The following is an 18,296-nucleotide window of genomic DNA, read 5'->3' as shown; positions in this document are numbered from 1 at the left end:
TGAGCAGGAGGTGATGGTGTGCAGGAGGCGATGGTGTGCAGGAGGCGATGGTGTGCAGGAGGGGATGGTGCACAGGAAGCGATGGTGCGCAGGAGGTGATGGTGCGCAGGAAGCGATGGTGCGCAGGAGGTGATGGTGTGCAGGAGGTGACGGTGAGCAGGAGGCGATGGTGTGTAGGAGGGGATGGTGCGCAGGAGGGGACGGTGAGCAGGAGGCGACGGTGAGCAGGATGCGACGGTGAGCAGGAGGCGACGGTGAGCAGGAGGCGACGGTGCGTAGGAGGGGACGGTGAGCAGGAAGTGATGGTGTGCAGGAAGTGATGGTGTGCAGGAAGTGATGGTGCGCTGGAGGTGATGGTGTGCAGGAGGCGACGGTGAGCAGGAGGCGACGGTGTGCAGGAGGCGACGGTGCGCAGGAGGGGATGCTGCGCAGGAAGCGATGGTGCGCAGGAGGCGATGGTGAACAGGAGGTGACGGTGAGCAGGAGGCGACGGTGCGCAGGAGGCGATGGTGCGCAGGAGGCGATGGTGCGCAGGAGGCGACGGTGTGCAGGAGGGGATGGTGCGCAGGAGGCGATGGTGCGCAGGAGGCGATGGTGCGCAGGAGGTGACGGTGAGCAGGAGGTGACGGTGAGCAGGAAGCGATGGTGTGCAGGAGGTGACGGTGTGCAGGAGGCGACGGTGAGCAGGAGGCGACGGTGAGCAGGAGGCGACGGTGTGTAGGAGGTGACGGTGTGCAGGAGGCGACGGTGCGCAGGAGGGGATGCTGCGCAGGAAGCGATGCTGCGCAGGAGGCGATGGTGCGCAGGAAGCGATGCTGCGCAGGAGGCGATGGTGCGCAGGAAGCGATGGTGCGCAGGAGGCGATGGTGCGCAGGAGGTGATGGTGTGCAGGAGGTGACGGTGAGCAGGAGGCGATGGTGTGTAGGAGGGGATGGTGCGCAGGAAGCGATGGTGAGCAGGAAGCGATGGTGAGCAGGAGGTGACGGTGAGCAGGAGGTGATGGTGAGCAGGAGGCGACGGTGAGCAGGAGGCGACGGTGGGCAGGAGGCGACGGTGGGCAGGAGGCGACGGTGAGCAGGAGGCGACGGTGCGTAGGAGGCGACGGTGGGCAGGAGGTGACGGTGAGCAGGAGGTGACGGTGTGTAGGAGGGGATGGTGAGCAGGAGGTGACGGTGAGCAGGAGGTGACGGTGTGCAGGAGGTGACGGTGCGTAGGAGGGGATGGTGAGCAGGAGGTGACGGTGAGCAGGAGGTGACGGTGAGCAGGAGGTGACGGTGAGCAGGAGGTGACGGTGTGTAAGAGGGGATGGTGAGCAGGAAGTGATGGTGAGCAGGAGGTGACGGTGAGCAGGAGGTGACGGTGTGCAGGAGGTGACGGTGCGTAGGAGGGGATGGTGAGCAGGAGGTGACGGTGAGCAGGAGGTGACGGTGAGCAGGAGGTGACGGTGAGCAGGAAGCGATGGTGCGCAGGAGGTGACGGTGAGCAGGAGGTGATGGTGTGCAGGAGGTGATGGTGAGCAGGAGGCGATGGTGAGCAGGAAGCGATGGTGCGCAGGAAGCGATGGTGCGCAGGAGGGGATGGTGCGCAGGAGGTGACGGTGAGCAGGAGGTGACGGTGAGCAGGAGGTGACGGTGAGCAGGAAGCGATGGTGCGCAGGAGGTGACGGTGAGCAGGAGGTGATGGTGTGCAGGAGGTGATGGTGTGCAGGAGGTGATGGTGAGCAGGAGGCGATGGTGAGCAGGAAGCGATGGTGCGCAGGAAGCGATGGTGCGCAGGAGGGGATGGTGCGCAGGAGGTGACGGTGAGCAGGAGGTGACGGTGAGCAGGAGGTGACGGTGAGCAGGAAGCGATGGTGCGCAGGAGGTGACGGTGAGCAGGAGGTGATGGTGTGCAGGAGGTGATGGTGTGCAGGAGGTGACGGTGAGCAGGAGGCGATGGTGTGTAGGAGGGGATGGTGCGCAGGAAGCGATGGTGAGCAGGAAGCGATGGTGAGCAGGAGGTGACGGTGAGCAGGAGGTGATGGTGAGCAGGAGGCGACGGTGAGCAGGAGGCGACGGTGGGCAGGAGGCGCCGGTGGGCAGGAGGCGACGGTGCGTAGGAGGCGACGGTGGGCAGGAGGTGACGGTGAGCAGGAGGTGACGGTGTGTAGGAGGGGATGGTGAGCAGGAAGTGATGGTGAGCAGGAGGTGACGGTGAGCAGGAGGTGACGGTGTGCAGGAAGCGATGGTGCTCAGGAGGGGATGCTGCGCAGGAAGCGATGGTGCGCAGGAGGCGATGGTGAGCAGGAGGTGACGGTGAGCAGGAGACGATGGTGTGCAGGAGGCGATGGTGTGCAGGAGGCGATGGTGCGCAGGAGGCGATGGTGCACAGAAGGGGATGGTGCGCAGGAAGCGATGGTGCGCAGGAGGTGTTGGTATGCAGGAGGTGACGGTGTGCAGGAGGCGACGGTGAGCAGGAGGTGACGGTGAGCAGGAGGCGATGGTGTGCAGGAGGCGATGGTGTGCAGGAGGTGATGGTGCGCAGGAGGCGATGGTGCACAGGAGGGGATGGTGCGCAGGAAGCGATGGTGCGCAGGAGGCGATGGTGTGCAGGAGGTGACGGTGAGCAGGAAGCGATGGTGTGCAGGAGGTGACGGTGAGCAGGAGGCGACGGTGAGCAGGAGGCGACGGTGTGTAGGAGGTGACGGTGAGCAGGAGGTGATGGTGTGCAGGAGGCGATGGTGTGCAGGAGGCGATGGTGTGCAGGAGGGGATGGTGCACAGGAAGCGATGGTGCGCAGGAGGTGATGGTGCGCAGGAAGCGATGGTGCGCAGGAGGTGATGGTGTGCAGGAGGTGACGGTGAGCAGGAGGCGATGGTGTGTAGGAGGGGATGGTGCGCAGGAGGGGACGGTGAGCAGGAGGCGACGGTGAGCAGGATGCGACGGTGAGCAGGAGGCGACGGTGAGCAGGAGGCGACGGTGCGTAGGAGGGGACGGTGAGCAGGAAGTGATGGTGTGCAGGAAGTGATGGTGTGCAGGAAGTGATGGTGCGCTGGAGGTGATGGTGTGCAGGAGGCGACGGTGAGCAGGAGGCGACGGTGTGCAGGAGGCGACGGTGCGCAGGAGGGGATGCTGCGCAGGAAGCGATGGTGCGCAGGAGGCGATGGTGAACAGGAGGTGACGGTGAGCAGGAGGCGACGGTGCGCAGGAGGCGATGGTGCGCAGGAGGCGATGGTGCGCAGGAGGCGACGGTGTGCAGGAGGGGATGGTGCGCAGGAGGCGATGGTGCGCAGGAGGCGATGGTGCGCAGGAGGTGACGGTGAGCAGGAGGTGACGGTGAGCAGGAAGCGATGGTGTGCAGGAGGTGACGGTGTGCAGGAGGCGACGGTGAGCAGGAGGCGACGGTGAGCAGGAGGCGACGGTGTGTAGGAGGTGACGGTGTGCAGGAGGCGACGGTGCGCAGGAGGGGATGCTGCGCAGGAAGCGATGCTGCGCAGGAGGCGATGGTGCGCAGGAAGCGATGCTGCGCAGGAGGCGATGGTGCGCAGGAAGCGATGGTGCGCAGGAGGCGATGGTGCGCAGGAGGTGATGGTGTGCAGGAGGTGACGGTGAGCAGGAGGCGATGGTGTGTAGGAGGGGATGGTGCGCAGGAAGCGATGGTGAGCAGGAAGCGATGGTGAGCAGGAGGTGACGGTGAGCAGGAGGTGATGGTGAGCAGGAGGCGACGGTGAGCAGGAGGCGACGGTGGGCAGGAGGCGACGGTGGGCAGGAGGCGACGGTGAGCAGGAGGCGACGGTGCGTAGGAGGCGACGGTGGGCAGGAGGTGACGGTGAGCAGGAGGTGACGGTGTGTAGGAGGGGATGGTGAGCAGGAGGTGACGGTGAGCAGGAGGTGACGGTGTGCAGGAGGTGACGGTGCGTAGGAGGGGATGGTGAGCAGGAGGTGACGGTGAGCAGGAGGTGACGGTGAGCAGGAGGTGACGGTGAGCAGGAGGTGACGGTGTGTAAGAGGGGATGGTGAGCAGGAAGTGATGGTGAGCAGGAGGTGACGGTGAGCAGGAGGTGACGGTGTGCAGGAGGTGACGGTGCGTAGGAGGGGATGGTGAGCAGGAGGTGACGGTGAGCAGGAGGTGACGGTGAGCAGGAGGTGACGGTGAGCAGGAAGCGATGGTGCGCAGGAGGTGACGGTGAGCAGGAGGTGATGGTGTGCAGGAGGTGATGGTGAGCAGGAGGCGATGGTGAGCAGGAAGCGATGGTGCGCAGGAAGCGATGGTGCGCAGGAGGGGATGGTGCGCAGGAGGTGACGGTGAGCAGGAGGTGACGGTGAGCAGGAGGTGACGGTGAGCAGGAAGCGATGGTGCGCAGGAGGTGACGGTGAGCAGGAGGTGATGGTGTGCAGGAGGTGATGGTGTGCAGGAGGTGATGGTGAGCAGGAGGCGATGGTGAGCAGGAAGCGATGGTGCGCAGGAAGCGATGGTGCGCAGGAGGGGATGGTGCGCAGGAGGTGACGGTGAGCAGGAGGTGACGGTGAGCAGGAGGTGACGGTGAGCAGGAAGCGATGGTGCGCAGGAGGTGACGGTGAGCAGGAGGTGATGGTGTGCAGGAGGTGATGGTGTGCAGGAGGTGACGGTGAGCAGGAGGCGATGGTGTGTAGGAGGGGATGGTGCGCAGGAAGCGATGGTGAGCAGGAAGCGATGGTGAGCAGGAGGTGACGGTGAGCAGGAGGTGATGGTGAGCAGGAGGCGACGGTGAGCAGGAGGCGACGGTGGGCAGGAGGCGCCGGTGGGCAGGAGGCGACGGTGCGTAGGAGGCGACGGTGGGCAGGAGGTGACGGTGAGCAGGAGGTGACGGTGTGTAGGAGGGGATGGTGAGCAGGAAGTGATGGTGAGCAGGAGGTGACGGTGAGCAGGAGGTGACGGTGTGCAGGAGGTGACGGTGCGTAGGAGGGGATGGTGAGCAGGAGGTGACGGTGAGCAGGAGGTGACGGTGAGCAGGAGGTGACGGTGTGTAAGAGGGGATGGTGAGCAGGAAGTGATGGTGAGCAGGAGGTGACGGTGTGCAGGAGGTGACGGTGCGTAGGAGGGGATGGTGAGCAGGAGGTGACGGTGAGCAGGAGGTGACGGTGAGCAGGAGGTGACGGTGAGCAGGAAGCGATGGTGCGCAGGAGGTGACGGTGAGCAGGAGGTGATGGTGTGCAGGAGGTGATGGTGAGCAGGAGGCGATGGTGAGCAGGAAGCGATGGTGCGCAGGAAGCGATGGTGCGCAGGAGGGGATGGTGCGCAGGAGGTGATGGTGAGCAGGAGGCGATGGTGAGCAGGAGGCGACGGTGTGCAGGAGGTGACGGTGTGCAGGAGGTGACGGTGAGCAGGAGGCGACGGTCTGCAGGAGGTGACGGTGCGCAGGAGGCGATGGTGCGCAGGAGGGGATGGTGTGCAGGAGGCGACGGTGAGCAGGAGGCGACGGTGAGCAGGAGGCAATGGTGTGCAGGAGGCGATGGTGCGCAGGAGGGGATGGTGAGCAGGAGGTGACGGTGTGCAGGAGGTGACGGTGAGCAGGAGGCGATGGTGTGCAGGAGGTGATGGTGCGCAGGAGGTGATGGTGCGCAGGAGGCGACGGTGAGCAGGAGGCGACGGTGTGCAGGAGGCGACGGTGTGCAGGAGGCGACGGTGTGCAGGAGGTGACGGTGAGCAGGAGGCGATGGTGTGTAGGAGGGGATGGTGCGCAGGAAGCGACGGTGTGCAGGAGGTGATGGTGCGCAGGAGGTGATGGTGTGCAGGAGGTGATGGTGTGCAGGAGGTGACGGTGAGCAGGAGGCGATGGTGTGTAGGAGGGGATGGTGCGCAGGACGCGATGGTGCGCAGGAGGTGATGGTGTGCAGGAAGCGATGGTGCTCAGGAGGTGATGGTGTGCAGGAGGTGACGGTGAGCAGGAGGCGATGGTGTGTAGGAGGGGATGGTGCGCAGGAGGTGTTGGTGTGCAGGAGGTGTTGGTGTGCAGGAGGTGACGGTGTGCAGGAGGCGACGGTGAGCAGGAGGCGACGGTGAGCAGGAGGTGACGGTGAGCAGGAGGCGATGGTGTGCAGGAGGCGATGGTGTGCAGGAGGCGATGGTGAGCAGGAGGTGATGGTGCGCAGGAGGCGATGGTGCACAGGAGGGGATGGTGCGCAGGAAGCGATGGTGCGCAGGAGGCGATGGTGTGCAGGAGGTGACGGTGAGCAGGAGGTGACAGTGAGCAGGAAGCGATGGTGTGCAGGAGGTGACGGTGAGCAGGAGGCGACGGTGAGCAGGAGGCGACGGTGTGTAGGAGGCGACGGTGAGCAGGAGGCGACGGTGTGTAGGAGGTGACGGTGAGCAGGAGGCGATGGTGTGCAGGAGGCGATGGTGTGCAGGAGGCGATGGTGTGCAGGAGGGGATGGTGCACAGGAAGCGATGGTGCGCAGGAGGTGATGGTGCGCAGGAAGCGATGGTGAGCAGGAGGCGATGGTGTGTAGGAGGGGATGGTGCGCAGGAGGGGACGGTGAGCAGGAGGCGACGGTGAGCAGGATGCGACGGTGAGCAGGAGGCGACGGTGAGCAGGAGGTGATGGTGTGCAGGAGGCGACGGTGCGTAGGAGGGGACGGTGAGCAGGAAGTGATGGTGTGCAGGAAGTGATGGTGTGCAGGAAGTGATGGTGCGCTGGAGGTGATGGTGTGCAGGAGGCGACGGTGAGCAGGAGGCGACGGTGCGCAGGAGGTGATGGTGTGCAGGAAGCGATGGTGCTCAGGAGGGGATGCTGCGCAGGAAGCGATGGTGCGCAGGAGGCGATGGTGAGCAGGAGGTGACGGTGAGCAGGAGACGATGGTGTGCAGGAGGCGATGGTGTGCAGGAGGCGATGGTGCGCAGGAGGCGATGGTGCACAGAAGGGGATGGTGCGCAGGAAGCGATGGTGCGCAGGAGGTGTTGGTATGCAGGAGGTGACGGTGTGCAGGAGGCGACGGTGAGCAGGAGGTGACGGTGAGCAGGAGGCGATGGTGTGCAGGAGGCGATGGTGTGCAGGAGGTGATGGTGCGCAGGAGGCGATGGTGCACAGGAGGGGATGGTGCGCAGGAAGCGATGGTGCGCAGGAGGCGATGGTGTGCAGGAGGTGACGGTGAGCAGGAAGCGATGGTGTGCAGGAGGTGACGGTGAGCAGGAGGCGACGGTGAGCAGGAGGCGACGGTGTGTAGGAGGTGACGGTGAGCAGGAGGCGATGGTGTGCAGGAGGCGATGGTGTGCAGGAGGCGATGGTGTGCAGGAGGGGATGGTGCACAGGAAGCAATGGTGCGCAGGAGGTGATGGTGCGCAGGAAGCGATGGTGCGCAGGAGGTGATGGTGTGCAGGAGGTGACGGTGAGCAGGAGGCGATGGTGTGTAGGAGGGGATGGTGCGCAGGAGGGGACGGTGAGCAGGATGCGACGGTGAGCAGGATGCGACGGTGAGCAGGAGGCGACGGTGCGTAGGAGGGGACGGTGAGCAGGAAGTGATGGTGTGCAGGAAGTGATGGTGTGCAGGAAGTGATGGTGCGCTGGAGGTGATGGTGTGCAGGAGGCGACGGTGAGCAGGAGGCGACGGTGTGTAGGAGGTGACGGTGAGCAGGAGGCGATGGTGTGCAGGAGGCGATGGTGTGCAGGAGGCGATGGTGTGCAGGAGGGGATGGTGCACAGGAAGCGATGGTGCGCAGGAGGTGATGGTGCGCAGGAAGCGATGGTGCGCAGGAGGTGATGGTGTGCAGGAGGTGACGGTGAGCAGGAGGCGATGGTGTGTAGGAGGGGATGGTGCGCAGGAGGGGACGGTGAGCAGGAGGCGACGGTGAGCAGGATGCGACGGTGAGCAGGAGGCGACGGTGAGCAGGAGGCGACGGTGCGTAGGAGGGGACGGTGAGCAGGAAGTGATGGTGTGCAGGAAGTGATGGTGTGCAGGAAGTGATGGTGCGCTGGAGGTGATGGTGTGCAGGAGGCGACGGTGAGCAGGAGGCGACGGTGTGCAGGAGGCGACGGTGCGCAGGAGGGGATGCTGCGCAGGAGGCGATGGTGCGCAGGAGGCGATGGTGCGCAGGAGGTGACGGTGAGCAGGAGGTGACGGTGAGCAGGAAGCGATGGTGTGCAGGAGGTGACGGTGTGCAGGAGGCGACGGTGAGCAGGAGGCGACGGTGAGCAGGAGGCGACGGTGTGCAGGAGGCGACGGTGCGCAGGAGGGGATGCTGCGCAGGAAGCGATGGTGCGCAGGAGGCGATGGTGCGCAGGAAGCGATGGTGCGCAGGAGGCGATGGTGCGCAGGAGGTGATGGTGTGCAGGAGGTGACGGTGAGCAGGAGGCGATGGTGTGTAGGAGGGGATGGTGCGCAGGAAGCGATGGTGAGCAGGAAGCGATGGTGAGCAGGAGGTGATGGTGAGCAGGAGGCGACGGTGAGCAGGAGGCGACGGTGGGCAGGAGGCGACGGTGGGCAGGAGGCGACGGTGAGCAGGAGGCGACGGTGCGTAGGAGGGGATGGTGAGCAGGAAGTGATGGTGAGCAGGAGGTGACGGTGAGCAGGAGGTGACGGTGTGCAGGAGGTGACGGTGCGTAGGAGGGGATGGTGAGCAGGAGGTGACGGTGAGCAGGAGGTGACGGTGAGCAGGAGGTGACGGTGTGTAAGAGGGGATGGTGAGCAGGAGGTGACGGTGAGCAGGAGGTGACGGTGAGCAGGAGGTGACGGTGTGTAAGAGGGGATGGTGGGCAGGAGGTGACGGTGAGCAGGAGGTGACGGTGAGCAGGAGGTGACGGTGAGCAGGAGGTGACGGTGAGCAGGAGGTGATGGTGTGTAGGAGGTGACGGTGTGCAGGAGGTGACGGTGAGCAGGAGGTGACGGTGAGCAGGAGGTGACGGTGAGCAGGAGGTGACGGTGTTCCCATACACCTGCTGCCCTCGGTGAGCTTGGATGGAAATATTTTGAATTGTGGGATTAGCCAAATGGTCTCTTCTGCCCCTGTCCATTGTGGTGTGGTACTAAAACCATACAGACAGCAGGGTCCCTGGATTAGTCCATGGCCTGGGCTTAGTGAGATGGTTTCAGCTCAGAATAGGAGGTGTTCAGTGGGTCTCACTAAACGAGAGACTAAAGAAAATAAATCGGGCAGGAGTCTCGCTCCTGAGTCTCGGTGGATAGGGTCTGGCCAGAAGTGAGAGTGTGGATTGTGGTGTGAACAGAATCTGCCGTCACTTTGCTCACTAGTGAAACACTTTGTTCACATTCATCGCCCCAGCTTCATGAAGACTGCTGGTGTGCATGAAATCATAATACAACCTAAGTCACCACCTCTAGCGGAGCAGGGATAAGGGAGTAAAAGCAAAACTTGGAAGAGAAACAAAAGAATGTAATTGTTCTGTGACTGTTTCTAACCGTCTTGATGCAACTTTACCACACGAGCAGGCGGACTCGAGTGAACTTTCCTGACTTCAGTAGTTTGTGACATGTTGAAGCATTTTCTCTCGTCAGGTGACCATGGTCTGCCGGGTTTGACAGGACCCTTTGGAAGTGAAGGCAACAAAGGCGACAAAGGGGAATCCGGTCTTCAGGGAAAACCGGGAGAGATGGACAAAAATGCTATGGAGAAAATGAAAGGCCAGAAAGGAGAAACTGGAGATCCGGGTACAAGAATTCATCTTTTACTTTCCTTGAAAGCACAACAGCATTGTATAGTGTGTCCGTGTATACGTGTATGTGCGTGAGTATGCGTGTGTGTCTGTATACGTGTATGTGCGTGAGTATGCGTGTGTGTCTGTATACGTGTATGCGTGTGAATATGCATGTGTGTATACGTGTATGTGCGTGAGTATGCGTGTGTGTCTGTATACGTGTATGCGTGTGAATATGCATGTGTGTGTATGTGTATGCATGTGAGTATGCATGTGTGTGTGTGTATGCGTGTGAGTATGCATGTGTGTACGTGTGTGTGTGCAGCGTGAATTTTTAAAATAAATGTTAAATCTTACGTATATGCACACATTCTGTCTACTTTCTGTTCTCATGATTCACAATTTTTGGTCCTGTTCTGATATTAACATTTAATATTGAAACTACCTGTGTAAACATTTGGGGGTAACATTGATCTTTGACAGTAGCACAAAACAGGTGCTGGTGAATCAGCCCGTTTTACACTCCGCCCAATTGCCTTTCCCATTGAAATCAATAAGAGCTAAAATAGGGAACCCCAGATATGGGGCACCCCAAGAGGTTTGGGGGTTTGGTTTGCAGCGGGAGCCACTTCAGACTGGGGAGTCTGAGGGGGGGCCCAGCGACAAGCCAGAGAGAACCCCAAAGGGACCAGGTAAGCTTGGTTTTCTGTTGCCCCTCGCACTCTTCAGGCCAACAGCAACCAGAAGGCCCCAAGGCCGTGATCTGGGCCTGCAGATGTAGTAGTCATTCCTCCCCCATTTGCTGGCACTAGACCCTGATAAATGCGGGTGCTGTTGGTCCTGGAAGCTGCAGTGTGCTTCAGGCAAGGTGTATCTGTCCAGTGCCCAGGGTGGAGAGTGAGGAGGGGAGGCAGGAAGGCAGGAACATCAAAATACAAAAGAATTAATTCAGCACACTTTATGTGCATTCTATGATTCTACCACAATGAACTGACGCCAACCTGCTAATAACTGGTTTCTTATTTGGAGGTAAAGAAAGACTTGCATTTATATAGTGTCTTTCACGACCGCACAATTAATCTCCCAAACAATCCCAGGAGAAAAATCATAGGGGCATTAAAAAAAGTGTTTTTTCATTTTCTTTGAACACTTTTGTTTGTTATAAATATTTTTGAGCTGTTTGACCAGGTGAGGCAGTTGGAGTTGGGAGGTCATGTGATGAAACCTGCTGGAATAGGTCCAACCCTCGTGTTTGGGGACTGGGCGGGTACATGAGATTAGGGTTAATGCTCGCCTGGAGGGTAAACACCAGCCTCTTTATGGGGTGTTGTAGTTTATACGCAACAGTTAGAATCACCGACTCTTACAGCACAGAAGGAGGCCATTCGGTCCATCGTGTCTGTGCTGGCTCTTTGAAAGAGCTGTCCAATTAGTCCCACTCCCTCTGCACTTTCCCCCATAGCCTCGATGCTGTCAGTTTTACTATTACTGCCTGTGGTGGGATCATTGGCAGCAGATAATCAGGTGCACACAGTAACTAAATGCACCTCCTTCTGGTACAGTCTTCTCAATGTTTGAACATTTCTCCCCAGGAAAGTCCGGCTTGCCAGGAACAAAGGGGTATCAAGGTGTTTCTGGTGATCCAGGGATGCCAGGAAAAGATGGCGAGCCTGGATTACCGGGACAAGCAGGTAAGGAGCAAAACAGAGCTCCAAACAGACTGTGCCTGAAATATACTCTGTAAACACGTGCTGGAATAATTGTTGAAAAAACACGATTCAATTCTCATTCCCCCTTCTCTTGTGGTGATTTTACAATCCTAGCCCCTTTGGGACTATCCCAGATCAGGAGCACTTCTCAGGCATTCACTCTCGACCTAAGGTCGAAGTAGCCAAATCCTAAAGAAACTGACTGGGTCTGAGGTCTGGTCTATCTCTCCCCAGGGAAAGGTACCACCTGAGAATATTACCGTTCTCCAGATAGCGCTTTTAGCAAGTTCCAGACAGATTGTAATATCCCGGATACTGTGAGGGTCCGGGGGTCTCTCCTCACCAAAAGAGTGTACGGAGATGGGGTTCACGAGTTGGTGATACAGAAGAGCATGCGAGACAGTCTAAAAACTATACAGAGGTTTATTGATGAAACAATTTGCAACCTACAGCTGGCGAGACCGGCAATCGCAACATTAACAGGTTCTTAAAAAGGTAAAAATTATAATTCTTAAAAGTATTTAGACAGGATATCCATCAATTATCAAGGTAGCTTTTACCTTAAATCCCCGAGTAGTTGAGGACTATAGAGTCACCGTACTCTGACAGTCGAGAGCCGCTTCAGCCCTTCGAAGCAAATCTAAAAAACTTGAGCTGAGCTCTCAGAATTTATACCATTTTTTCCGATTACTTCATCTTGGCTGAGAGCATTCTTGTTGACAAGGCTCTTGTTGATTAACTTGGTTTCAATTCTTGCTTATTAATATTAATCAAAACTAGTCACATTTTAGCTGACCGCTGTTTTTCTTCAGCCTTTGTTCGTCGTAAAGAGTTATTTCAAGTATTGGTTTAAGGTCGTTGAGCCAGCTGCTGGTTTCAGCGTTTTGCTTATCTGTGTCCCATTGCGTAGGGTTAGTAAGGAATGCTCTGAGGTAGACCCTCCTGTCATATGATCGCTGTTCCGTGGCACCTGATTCTCCGACATTAAGCAAAACGGGCAGGAAATGCAGGGGATTGCTGACCCCCCGATTTCCCAAGCCTTTGGCCCTCGCCAGAAGTGCCCAGTCACTGGGATCAGCCTTTAAATGTTGACGGCCCAGCAAACTGTCCTGGTGAGAGGATGAACTGCTCAGGTCAGAAAGGTCCTCACTTGGACCCCTGACCTCGCTCAGGGCGGTGGGAGAGACCCTTCAATCGTCCTCAGTTAGGGAGAGGGAGATTGGCCAGGTTTGCTGCTCCTGGTCACTTTCCAACCTCCCCTGGTGAAAATACATGTGTTTGGATGGAGACCAAGTCTGGGTCAAACTTGGCTTTGATGACCTCCCTCCCCCTCCCATAGTGGAATAGCCTGCCCACACTCATCGCCGAGGCCTACACCTGAACAATAGTGACAGGAGTGAAGTGCTGGAGGGTAACCGTGTAACCGTGGCCCAGACGGGAGTCAGCACCTTGAGCAGAGGGCCAACGTGGCAGTGAAATTGGGGAAAATAATAGAGCAATAAAACTAATAGAAATGTCACTCTTGCATCCTATAGGACCAGCGGGTGACCCGGGAAAACCGGGAAAACCAGGTTCCACGGGTATCCCGGGAGATAAAGGAGCTTTCGGAGAAATGGGCCTGCCAGGTAATCTCGCACAATGAAAACTCTGGAGAGTGAGTGAATTGCGTGTCTTCACTTTCTAGCGATTTTGTATCTGTAAATCTGTCCATCTATTCTGTTCTGTCCCAGCACAAAGAAAGAAAAAACTTGCATTTCCAGAGCCTCTTTCACAACCTCAGGGGCATAGATAAGGTCGATAGTCAAAATCTTTTCCCAAAGGTAGGGGAGTCTATAACGAGGGGGCACAGATTTAAGGTGAGAGGGGAGAGATACAAAAGGATCCAGAGGGGCAATTTTTTCACTCAAAGGGTGGTGAGTGTCTGGAACGAGCTGCCAGAGGCAGTAGTAGAGGCGGGTACAATTTTGTCTTTTAAAAAGCATTTGGACAGTTACATGGGGAAGATGGGTATCGAGGGATATGGGCCAAGTGCAGGCAATTGGGACTAGCTTAGTGGTATAAACTGGGCGACATGGACATGTTGGGCCGAAGGGCCTGTTTCCATGTTGTAACTTCTATGATTCTATGATTCTATGATTCTATGTCCCAAAGTGCTTTGCAGCCAATGAAGTACTTTTGTAAAGTGGGAAACGCAGCAGCCGATTTGTGCACAGAACTCTCCCACAAACAGCAATGTGATAATGGCCAGATGAGGGATAAATATTGGCCGGGACGCTAGGGAGAACTCCTCTGCTATTCCTCGAAATAGTGGCTGAGGGATCTTTTACATCCACCTGAGAGGGCAAATGGGGCCTCAGTTTAATGTCTCATCCAAAAGACAGCTCATCCAACATTGCAGCGCTCCCTCAGCATTGAACCTCCCACAGTGCAGCGCTCCCTCAGTACTGACCCTCCGACAGTGCAGCGCTCCCTCAGTACTGACCCTCCGACAGTGCAGCACTCCCTCAGTACTGACCCTCCGACAGTGCAGCGCTCTCTCAGTACTGACCCTCCGACAGTGCAGTGCTCCCTCAGTACTGACCCTCCGACAGTGCAGCGCTCCCTCAGTACTGACCCTCCGACAGTGCAGCGCTCCCTCAGTACTGACCCTCCGACAGTGCAGCGCTCCCTCAGTACTGACCCTCCGACAGTCCAGCGCTCCCTCAGTACTGACCCTCCGACAGTCCAGCGCTCCCTCAGTACTGACCCTCCGACAGTGCAGCACTCCCTCAGTACTGACCCTCCGACAGTGCAGCACTCCCTCAGTACTGACCCTCCGACAGTGCAGCGCTCCCTCAGTACTGACCCTCCGACAGTGCAGCGCTCCCTCAGTACTGACCCTCCGACAGTGCAGCGCTCCCTCAGTACTGACCCTCCGACAGTCCAGCGCTCCCTCAGTACTGACCCTCCGACAGTGCAGCGCTCCCTCAGTACTGACCCTCCGACAGTCCAGCCCTCCCTCAGTACTGACCCTCCGACAGTCCAGCGCTCCCTCAGTACTGACCCTCCGACAGTCCAGCGCTCCCTCAGTACTGACCCTCCGACAGTGCAGCGCTCCCTCAGTACTGACCCTCCGACAGTGCAGCGCTCCCTCAGTACTGACCCTCCGACAGTGCAGCGCTCCCTCAGTACTGCCCCTCCGACAGTCCAGCGCTCCCTCAGTACTGACCCTCCGACAGTGTTTAACATTTAGACTGAGTGGGGTGAACTGTTGATCTTGTGATGAGACGCTCACCAAGTTGCCGTTACCTTTACAGGTATCTCAGGACCCCGCGGTCCTCCTGGTCACTCAGGACAGACGGGCATCCCAGGACTTCCTGGAACGACCGGCAGCAAAGGTGAAAAGGGGTACCCTGGCACACCAGGATTTGGAGTTCCTGGTGAGTCCGGTCAAAAGGTGAGTTTAGACCTGAAAGGATTGTCCAAATAATCAGCTGGAGGTGTTGGGACTCCCTGACAGACGAGTGTCGAATTAATCTTGTGGGGCCCCGGAGGAGCAGGAGTGAACCCACAAAAATAACCTGAGCTGTTGCTGGCCCAGACCCCCACACTTCTCGATCGCGACCCCCTCTCCTGGCTCCCCGCAGCTCGCCTGGCCAATAGAAATAAGGCCGGGGCCTCAAAATCATGGGGGGCCGGGAAGGGGCTCTTGGCTGCTGGAACAGGAGGCCGACCAACGCCCGATCGATCACCCATAAGTCAAAGTTGATCCCATTAAGTCCGGAGTTGAGGTCGTGGAATCAGTGAATGATACAGAAGGAGGCCATTCGGCCCATCATGCCTGTGCCAGCTCTTTGAAAGAGCTGTCCAATTAGTCCCACTCGCTGCCTTTTCCCCATAGCCCTGCACATTTTTCCCTTTCAAGTATTTATCTAATTCCCTTTTGAAAGTTATTATTGAATCTGCTTCCACCGCCCTTTCAGGCAGCGCATTCCAGATCAGAACAACTCGCTGCGTTAAAAAAAAAATTCTCCTCATCTCCCCCTCTGGTTCTTTTGCCAATTCTCCAGTCTCTCCACATAACTGAAGTCTCACATTCCACGATTACGATGAGTGAGTCAGAAAGTTTAGATAAATGATGCTGCTTGTACGAGACAGTGCAAGGTACCTCTCGATGGGTGTGCGCTGATCAGATTATGTTGTGTGTTATTATTTAGGGAGATACAGGCCTCCCGGGTTTCCCAGGTGACCCTGGACTGAAGGGTGACCCAGGTTTGCCGGGTCTGTCAGGAACGCTGGGGGCAACGGGATCCAAAGGGAGCACAGGTGCGCCGGGAATCCCAGGTAGGTCACGAGAATATCCCTGATCCTAAAACCAATCGATTCCATCCTCTGAATGAAGAGAGGTACTGAATAAATTTGATTTGATCATTCAACAGGTAACCCAGGACTTCCGGGGCGGAAAGGTAGCACTGGACTCACAGGTGAACAAGGCTTCTCCGGAGTCCCAGGACAGCCAGGTACAGATAAGTAGCTTTCAGAAATATTCCTCCCACAATATTGTTCTTAGCTTGCTTTATTTTCCAACATTGAATTACATGCAACTTGGAATTTAGGCTCTTTGGCCCAAACAGTCAGTGTCAGTGTTTCTCCTCCATGCGAACAGTACCTAATCCCTCCTCCTTCAATCATTTAACTCACCTATTCTTAAATGTTGACGTGGTCTCTGCTTCAATCACTAACTCCAGTCCTGAATTCCACAGCCTTAAAACCCTCTGTGTAAATAAAGTAATTCTCCAGCACTCTGTCCTAAGTCTCTTACATTTATCTTACATCTACGTCCCTCAATTCTAGACCCCCTCAGCCACTGGAGTCCGTTTCAATCTACCCTGTCCCTAATTTTAAACGCTTCTAACAAATCATTCCCTCCAGCCCAGAAACCGGTAGATATTGAGACCTGAGCTTGTGTTTCCGGCTGAAGCCACCAGGTCTCAAAATGTACCAGGTCTCCCCACGAGGCTGCCAGCTGGCCCGGCACCAGTCCAGGCGAATTTCAAGGCTGAGGTTGACAGATTTTTGTTAGGTAAGGTTTCAAAGGATGTGGAGCAAAGGCGGGCAGATGGAGTTGAGGTACAAGTGAGTCTTGATCTAACTGAATGTTGGAACAGGCTCGAGGGGCTCATTGGCCCTCCTCCTGTTCCAATGTTCCTCAGGTATCCTTGTGGAATAACCTTCCTGAAGGGAAACTAAATGAGAAAGAAGATGGATATTAAGTGCATAATAGTGGGGCATTCCTCGTGAATGCTCCTCACAATTTGGTATCACAGAATCCTAGAATCATAGAAATTTATGGCACAGAAGGAGGCCATTCGGCCCATCGTGTCTGTGCCATAAAGAAAAAGAGCTATCCAGTCTAATCCCACTTTCCAGCACTTGGTCCATGACCTTGTAGGTCACGGCACTTCAAGTGCATGTCCAAGTACTTTTTAAATGAGTTGAGGGTTTCTGCCTCTCCCACCCTTTCAGGCAGTGAGTTCCAGACCTCCACCACCCTCTGGGTGAAATAATTTCTCCTCAACTCCCCTCTAATCCTTCTACCAATTACTTTAAATCTATGCCCCCTGGTTATTGACCTCTCTGCTAAGGGAAATAGGTCCTCCCTATCCACTCTATCTAGGCCCCTCACAATTTTGACATCTCAATTAAATCACCCCTCAGCCTCCTCTGTTCCAAAGAAAACAACCCCAGCCTCTCCAATCTTTCCTCATAGCTAAAATTCTCCAGTCCTGGCAACATCCTCGTAAATCTCCTCTGCACCCTCTCTAGTGCAACCACAAAAAGCAAGGGACCTAGTACTGAGCCTTGTGGAACCCCACTGGAAACAGCCTTCCAGTCGCAAAAACACCCGTCGACCATTACCCTTTGCTTCTGGCCACTGAGCCAATTTTGGATCCAACTTGTCATTTTCCCTTGGATCACATGGGCTTTTACTTTTCTGTCCAGTCTGCCATGTGGGACCTTGTCAAAAGCCTTGCTAAAATCCACGAACACTACATCAAATACACTACCCACATCGACCCTCCTTGTGCCTCCTCAAAAAATTCAATCAAGTTAGTCAGACACGACCTTCCCTATAACAAATCCATGATGACTGTCCTTGATTAACCCGTACCTTTCTAAATGACAATTTATTCTGTCCCTCAGAGATTTTTCCAATAATTTGCCCACCACCGAGGCTAGATTGACTGGCCTATAATTACTTGGTCTCTCTCTTTCTCCCTTATTAAACAATGGTATGACGTTAGCAGTCCTCCAATCCTCCGGCACCACGCCTGTAGCCAGGGAGGATTGGAAAATGATGGTCAGAGCCTCTGCTATTTCCACCTTTGCTTCTCTTAACAGCCTGGGATACATTTCATCCAGGCCTGGCGATTTATCTACTTTCAAAGATGCTAATCCCCTTAATACTTCCTCTCTCACTCTGTTTATCCCATCCAATATTTCACACACCTCCTTAACTACAATCTCTGCATCATCCCCCTCTTTTATGAAGACAGAAGCAAAGTGTTCATTAAGAACCATACCCACATCTTCCGTCTCCACACACAGGTTACCATTTTGCTCTCTAATAGGCCCTACTCTTTCCTTAGTTATCCTCTTGCTCTTTATGTATTTATAAAACGTCTTTGGGTTTTCCTTGTTTTTACTTGCCAATACTTTTTCATGCTCTTTCTTTGTTTTCCTAATTTCCTTTTTAATTTCACCCTGCACTTTCTATACTCCTCTAGGCTTCCTGCAGTATTGAGCTCTCGGTATCTGGCATAAGCTTCCCTTTTTTAAAATTCGTTCATGGGATGTGGGTGTCGCTGGCAAGGCCAGCATTTTTGCCTTATCCTACCCTGTATGCTCCTTGGTCCTGGGTCATATAGACCAGTATTGTCCTTGATTTAATCACAGATCTCCGTTCAGTTAGCTGACCTCTGCCAGGCTGGAAGTGGAGC

General features: G+C 56.4%; 1 protein-coding gene across 1 annotated transcript in view; it reads left to right on the top strand.

Moving 5' to 3' along the window:
* Positions 1-18,296, top strand: part of LOC137323157 (collagen alpha-1(IV) chain-like) — a 198,853-nt gene that overhangs the window by 152,915 nt on the left and 27,642 nt on the right. The window contains exons 34-39 of the mRNA XM_067986640.1: positions 9,468-9,620; positions 11,200-11,298; positions 12,852-12,941; positions 14,613-14,752; positions 15,513-15,639; positions 15,735-15,815. Of these exons, the coding sequence (XP_067842741.1) occupies positions 9,468-9,620; positions 11,200-11,298; positions 12,852-12,941; positions 14,613-14,752; positions 15,513-15,639; positions 15,735-15,815 (690 nt within the window). The remainder of the gene's footprint in view (positions 1-9,467; positions 9,621-11,199; positions 11,299-12,851; positions 12,942-14,612; positions 14,753-15,512; positions 15,640-15,734; positions 15,816-18,296) is intronic.

This window comes from Heptranchias perlo, chromosome 6 (genome assembly GCF_035084215.1).
Source record: "Heptranchias perlo isolate sHepPer1 chromosome 6, sHepPer1.hap1, whole genome shotgun sequence".
NCBI lineage: Eukaryota > Metazoa > Chordata > Chondrichthyes > Hexanchiformes > Hexanchidae > Heptranchias > Heptranchias perlo.
Note: the sequence above shows the minus strand (reverse complement) of the source record. Positions and strands in the feature narration are given on the sequence as shown.